Source organism: Phyllopteryx taeniolatus, chromosome 9, assembly GCF_024500385.1.
Source record: "Phyllopteryx taeniolatus isolate TA_2022b chromosome 9, UOR_Ptae_1.2, whole genome shotgun sequence".
Classification (NCBI taxonomy): domain Eukaryota; kingdom Metazoa; phylum Chordata; class Actinopteri; order Syngnathiformes; family Syngnathidae; genus Phyllopteryx; species Phyllopteryx taeniolatus.
In genome coordinates, this window is record NC_084510.1 from 12677582 (window position 1) to 12684378 (window position 6797).

A 6797-nucleotide genomic window follows, 5' to 3' on the forward strand; every position below is an offset into this window, starting at 1 on the left:
CATATTTGAGACCACCACAGTCACTGAAGTTAATATTCTGCGGTATCAAATGCAATAACTTAAAATAGTAATGTCCATTCATCCATTAGCTCTACTACTTATCCTGTGCAGGGTCACTGGAGAAGTTGGAGGCCATTCCATCTGATTTAGGGTGAGAGGGGTTGTGTCTTGGATTGATAACCCATCAGTCACAGAGTGAAGTAAGATTGCAATTCATACACAATATTGTGTTTGTTTGTTTGCTTGCCTAAATACAAGGGTATCTTAGTAAACTAGAATATCGTAGAAAAGTTCATTTATTTCAGTAGTTCAATTCAAAAAGTGAAACTCATTGATTATATACTGTAGCTTCATTGCCCTGCGATTTGCTGGCGACCAGTTCAGGGTGTACCCGCCTCTCGCCCGAAATCAGCTGAGATAGGCGCCAGCACGTCCGTGACCCCAATGAGGATAAGCGGTTTGGAAAATGGATGGCTGGATGGCTGTAGCTTCATGAAACACATGGTAAAATACCTCATTTCTATTGTCTCTTATGTAATATTCTAATTTCTTGTGCGGGTGAATTTTGAGTTTTCGTTAACTGTAAGCCATAATGATCCAAATTATGAAAAATTAAATATGTCACTCTAATAAATTGAGTTTGCCACAATATTCCAATTTATTGAGCTAAACCAGTATATTCAGTTGTATGCATACATTTGTGCTTGGATCTACGCATAAATATGAGTGTAATGTGTTTGTTAGGACATGTTCCATGCAGCGTCCTCCATTATAGGTATAGTCTGCCTTGTTGTGCATGACCAGTCTGTTTTCCACAAAATAAAAACTGTCGGAGCGGGTCTCGTAGGGACAGTCCACCATCAGACGAACTGAAGAAACAGCGGACAACAGAAGCATGTTAGCAACCTCTAAGTCACGTTGTGGGTAGTACTAGGTTCTGATTATCAGCGGTACATTAGAAACACGTGCTAACATATGACAATGAGGTCCTTTCTAATTCCTAAGGCTATGTCTATGTGAAAAAAACAAAACAAAAGGAGAAGCAGGCGTACCTGCATATGAACGAATAAAATGAGACTTGAAATACCCAGCGGGTGTTGATACAATGCTCAAATGTGCATGACGCATTGGAAAGGTGATTGATCGCTCTGATCTTCCCTCCTCTCGACAAAATCAGTGTAAATTACACTGGAGAATGTTATTTTTTAATTTTTTTTTAATTTTATGTTCAAATCAAGAAATAGTGTCCACTTCTACCCCTCAGTGTACAATTTACACTAATGTACTCCATAGTTTCATCATTGAACTCCAAAGTAACTGTACTATTTCATGAGCCGATAAGCTACAAATATGTCCCTGGGCACCTTTTGACACTGACACCCATGTAGTAAGGCTGGATTTTTCAGGCAAATGGATGGTTCAGTTCATTTGGCTACGTTACGTTTCATATCAATAAATCCAGATCAAACTGGAGGTTGTAGGTGGGATGGCTGCGTCTGCAACAAAAATAGTGTAAATTCAAATCAGACCAGCGTGACTTGGTGAATTGCCAATTAACCAAACAAACAATTAACATTTTATTGTCATACATAAGGCAGTCATTTCTCTGTCCAGCTCCCCCCATCACAAGCCGGGTACAACAAAGGGTACTGAAAATGAAAACTGAAGCGAACAATACAATGAGGTGGAAACTAAGCTAAAATAACTGATCTGTCCTGTATCATCCTCCACTGGCATACAGTGAGTCATTTGTTTTGGAGAATTGTCACTTCGGTGCAGCAACAGTAATGGAATAGTAAGAAGACAAAGGGATCCTCAAACAAACCACGTCAAGAAAAAAAGAAAACAAAATGCTGGATGTCCTGCATTGTGACCCTTTGTTTGCATTGTCATAATCTGCCTCTTTTGTTGACTTCATTTGTGGGTTACACCAACACTGTCATATTCCGATGATGTCACGCTATTTTTCTAGCTGACACACTCATCCTCATCCCAACTACACACTCCACATTGGAAACCCAACTCAGATCAGGGTTTAACGTTCCTAAGGTGAAAGAAAGACTATACCCTGGACGAGTTGCCAGTCAATCCCAGGGGGATTGGGAATGGTCTTTTTGAGTGGGAATTATCTCATGCCATCTGAACAAATGTCCTCTGTCTGTGATTCCCAACCACTGTGAGGGAAATTACCCCTATGATGTATATAAATATTGGAATACGTTTTGTTGTGGGGCTGTCCTGGTTGACACACCTCTGCAAAATTGCATGGGCATCGGGGACAGTGCCTCTGGATTGGCAGATTTGGGTGGTGGGACCCCTTTTTACGAAAGAGGACCGGAGGGTGTGTTCCAACTATAGGGGGATCACACTCCTCAGCCTCCCTGGAAAGGTCTATTCAGGGATGTTGGAGAGGAGGGTCCATCGGGAAGTCAAATCTCAGATTCAGGAGGAGCAGCGTGGTTTTTTTCCTGGCCGTAGAACAGTGGACCAGCTCTACGCCCTCGGCAGGGTCCTCAAGGGTGCATGGGAGTTCGCCCAACCAGTCTACATGTGTTTTGTGGACTTGGAGAAGGCATTCAACTGTGTCCCTCGGGAAGTCCTGTGGGGTGAGCTTCGGAAGTATGGGGTACCAAACCCCCTGATATGGGTTGTTCGGTCCCCGTATGACCGGTATCAGAGTTTGGCCCGCATTGCTGGCAGTAAGTCGGATCCGTTTCCGCCAAGGCTGCCCTTTGTCACCGATTCTGTTCATAACTTTTATGGACAGAATTTTAGGTGCAGCCGAGGTGTACGGGGGTCTGGTTTGGTGGCCTCAGTATTGCATCTCTGCTTTTTGCAGATGATGTGGTGCTGTTGGCTTCATCAAGCCATGATCTCCAACTCTCACTGGAGCGGTTCACAGTCGAGTGTGAAGTGGTTGGGATGAAAATCAGCACCTCCAAATCTGAGACCATGGTCCTCAGTCAGAAAACAGTGGAGTGCCCTCTCCTGGTCGGGGATGAGATCCTGCCCCAAGTGGAGGAGTTCAGGTATCTTGCGGTCTTATTCACGAGTGAGGGAAGAATGGAATGGGAGATCAAAAGGCGGCGCAGTACAGCATCTGCAGTGATTCAGACTTTGTATCGGTCCATCGTGGTGAAGAAGGAGCAAAGCCGAAAGTTCTCAATTTACCGGTCGATCTACATTCCTACCCTCAGCTATTGTCACGAGGTGAGTTTCTTCTGCAGCGTGTTTGGGCTCTCCCTTAGAGATAGGGTGAGAAGCTGGGTCATCCGGGCAGCAGAATAGAGCTGCTGCTCCTCCCCATTGAAAGGAGCCAGATGAGGTGGCTCGGGCATCTGATTAGGTTGCCTCCTGGACGCCTCCCTGGTGAGGTGTGTGGGAAAGACACTCTATGTGTACCACAACAATACCAATGGTCCATTGCAGGAGTGCACTTACCCAAGCTCTCAGACAGTTGAGGGAACTCGTAGATGTGCTCGCAAGTATTCTGACTGTTAGGGATGCAGAAGCCGAAGTTGACGCTTTTCAGTAGGCAATCACGGAAATAGTGCCACTCGATCATTCGGAAGTTGTTGAGAGCTCGGTTCCCCACTGTGAATTCCACTCTGGTAAGACGGAGAAGATCACAGACCGAGGTCATGGGTTTTTGTAGGACAGTGAATGATGTAGTCTTTAGGTTTTTCCTGTTGATAATTCAGTCACTCACGTGGCTTCCACGGTCATCAGGCGTAGAAAGGCCGCGGATGAACTGGTAGTGTACAAACCGGCCTGTGCTTGCATCGCTCGCTCGATTTTCCTCATCCTCCTCTCCAAGGCATAGCACAGGAAGACATCAACTTCCAATTCCATCGACCTACATAATCCTGAGGCGAGTTTCAGTTTGGTGATTGTATGTTGCTTTGTAATCATCCCTTACTGAAGATGAAGTCAAAGCGAAGCGATGAGACACAGAGTGTGCAAGCAACGGGTACCTGAGTGCGGTGGTTTGGCTATCTCAAACAGAACGGTGCCGGTTTCCAGGTCTCTGATATTGAAGCGTACAAAGTCGATATTATAAATATTTTCCTTGGGTTTACAAAGGTAGCCTGCAATGATAACAGATGGATGACGGTGGTGAGAAAAGTTTTGTACAGAAAAGATTTGCACATCACAGTACGTTATCTTCAAATGCGTAAAAACCTGGCATATCATACAAAAACATACAAAAGCACATTATAACTGTCACAGATTTATGTAATCACAGATCATTTTATCACCTCCTGATAGAGAAATGTCACAGTAATCCAGCCGTCCATCCACTTTCTATAATGCTTGACCTCATTAGTGGTGAGCTGGAGCCTGTCCCAGCTGACTTTTGGGTGAGAGGAGTTCATACACCCTGGACTGGTCGCTAGTTTATTGCAGGGTACATATAGACAAACAAGCATTCACACTTACATTTACAGTCTTTAATTAATCTAAGAAACATGTTTTGAGTGCACTAGTGTGGAAAAACGTTTTTTCACTACTGCCTTCTACAACTGTATGACATATCTGCACACTAGTAGGCCTAGTAACTACATGTTACTATAGTGAGACAAACCCTGCACTCGTTGACAGCTGCACGCTACTAGTACTACTTGTGACACGCTAGATGTTAACTAGTACAAATTTATAATGCCAGTAGTAATAATAGTAGCGCACATTGTCAACCAATCTACAGTTCTGCCTCACTGTAGTTCTCCGACTAGTATGCCAAAGTTGTCCTACTAGTGTGTCAAACTGTCATACAGTAGTCAAAGACAGTAGTGGAAAAAATATTAGGTAGTAGTAAGACACAGTTGTTCTATGAGTGCACCCTATTAGTGCGCTGAATTGTTTTACTAGTGAGGACAAAGAGTGTACCAGCACATTACGCTGCATGGATATCAGAATATCAAATAAATGCTCAAATCGCTTCCCATACAATTCATCACTTATACACAACTCAGTATGTGTTTTTTTGTTGTTGTTTTTTTTTATCTTACTGTGCGGTGTCTGCCTTTACGAAGATAATAATGCTCACACAGTTTGGATTGACACATAATTTTAGATATGATACAACTCTGGCCTTCTATTTGTTCTCCCACGCTTCTGTGAGTTTTCTACTAATGACTGTAGTACAAAACAATGGTTTCTCAATGTGTAGTGCAGGTACCATCAGTGGTAATATTAAACATATCTTTTACTTTGTTTTTGATGAACACTTGAACTTATCACACTATTCTATTTTAATGTTGGTGATTATTAAGTATTTTTTCGGTGGTACTTGGCGTAAAAGATTTAAGAACCACTGGTCTAAAGTACTACTTAAGCAACTACTAGAGTTTTTACGAGTGAGGACAAAGAGCATACAATATATACTGTACATGGACCTTGAGCTTGACTTCAAGGGTTTGCAACGACTTTCTATTGGCACCTGCTTAAATGTATACTTGTTTTTTAATGACAAATGCCATCCTCTAACTTTTATTGGACTTTAATTCTTCACGCCATGAATACTGCAGGCAGTCTTGGGCTGTCTAGGTTATTTATGTCCCCAAGCATTGTCAGTATAAAGGCTACAAAAAGGCCAATTCCAAGAGGCTTTGCGGGGAGTCAAACCTTGTGTAGCCACCCGCAGTCCGAGGACATCCTCCGGTGTGACGTTTCCATTCTGCGCCCGCAGGTCCTCCTCAGTGACGGGCCTGCAGTCCACCTGATTCCTCCACGACTTGAGCCTTTTCAGAACCCCTCCGCCCGACGGAGGGCCCGCGGAACCGTGACCGCCGCCAGAGACGTAATTATCAGCAAAAGGCGCGTCGCTGCCGGCCTTGGCTCTGTTCATCTCTGACTCCCCTTGTAGAGCCTTGTTTGATGCGCGAGTGCATATCCACCTCAGTGAATTCTACACGAAGATGGCGCCGTAGTTTGTGAATGTGGAAGGGACGAGCAAGCTCTTGTTTTTGTCCGCGCATGCTGTATCGTTGCTATGACAACTCCAAAGAGTGGAGCGGGTGAGGAGGTTCTTGAAATGTCCACAGTCTAACATAGCTTTATTACCAGAAGTACAGTGCTCTAGCAGTAGATGTTTTTATTACTATTAATAGCCCGAGTATCGGTGAATGTCAAGAAATGGCATTATTTTCGTTTCATTATTTAAATCATTCATTCAACACTATTTTCAGAATGGTGATTCATACCTATTTTTTATCTTTACTAAACTCCAAGTTGACTATGACCTCTACAGACAAAGTCTTTGTAATTTTAACCAAGAGTTAGTCAGGGCTAGACAGCAACACTTTTCTGAACTTCAACAATTTAAGCAATCTTTAAGCAAAGTCTGTGCTAGCTGATTTGCAGCAAATAATCAATTTATCACTTTGGTCAGGCGAGTTTCCTAAAGCTCTTAAAGTAGCTGCCCTTAAGCCTCTTCTAAAAAAAATAGAACAGTGGACGCTTCCATGTTACCAAGCTATAGACCCATCTCAAATCTCCCTTTCATAGCCAACATTGTTGAGAAAGTTGTTTTTAATCAGGTTTCCGAACTCATCACAGTACAGAATCTGCTCTTATCAAAGTGCTAAATGATATAAGATTGAATACTGATTAGGGAAAGCTGTCAATTCTGGTCTTGTTGGATCTCAGTGCGTCTTTTGACAAGGTAGATCATAATATACTGCTGAACAGGTTGGAAACGTGGATAAGACGAAACGGAACAGTCCTTAAATGGTTCAGGTCCTACCTGGAGAAAATGAGTTATTTTGTAACCCTTGGAAGTGTTCAATCTCATCTAA

At 43.1% G+C, this 6797-nt stretch overlaps 1 protein-coding gene across 3 annotated transcripts; it reads right to left on the reverse strand.

The window, feature by feature from the left end:
* Positions 1–554: 554 nt before the first annotated feature.
* Positions 555–5970, reverse strand: LOC133483491 (protein unc-119 homolog B-like). 3 transcript variants are annotated; one of them, XR_009790131.1, is made up of 6 exons: positions 5626–5970; positions 3975–4088; positions 3710–3866; positions 3442–3608; positions 3192–3366; positions 736–869 (listed from the first exon to the last, which is right to left on the reverse strand). XR_009790131.1 is itself a non-coding variant. In XM_061784816.1 (5 exons), exons 1-5 carry the CDS (start codon positions 5846–5848, stop codon positions 667–669), a joined length of 864 nt encoding a protein of 287 aa, XP_061640800.1. In that variant the 5' UTR covers positions 5849–5970; the 3' UTR covers positions 555–666. The 3 variants fall into 3 exon arrangements, 2 of the variants coding, with proteins under 2 accessions (XP_061640800.1, XP_061640801.1); XM_061784816.1 differs by lacking the exon at positions 3192–3366 and having other exon boundaries at positions 555–869; XM_061784817.1 differs by having other exon boundaries at positions 735–3366.
* Between the last annotated feature and the right edge of the window lie 827 nt (positions 5971–6797).

Bases quoted from the DNA above. Each gene is read 5' to 3' on its own strand.
- LOC133483491 (XM_061784816.1), bottom strand. From the start codon at position 5,848: ATGAACAGAGCCAAGGCCGGCAGCGACGCGCCTTTTGCTGATAATTAC. The intron at 3,609-3,709 runs GTGAGTGACTGA...CCGTCTTACCAG, and splicing joins CTGATGACCGTGGAAGCCAC to AGTGGAATTCACAGTGGGGA. The intron at 870-3,441 runs GTAAGTGCACTC...CTGTTTCTTCAG, and splicing joins TCAACTGTCTGAGAGCTTGG to TTCGTCTGATGGTGGACTGT.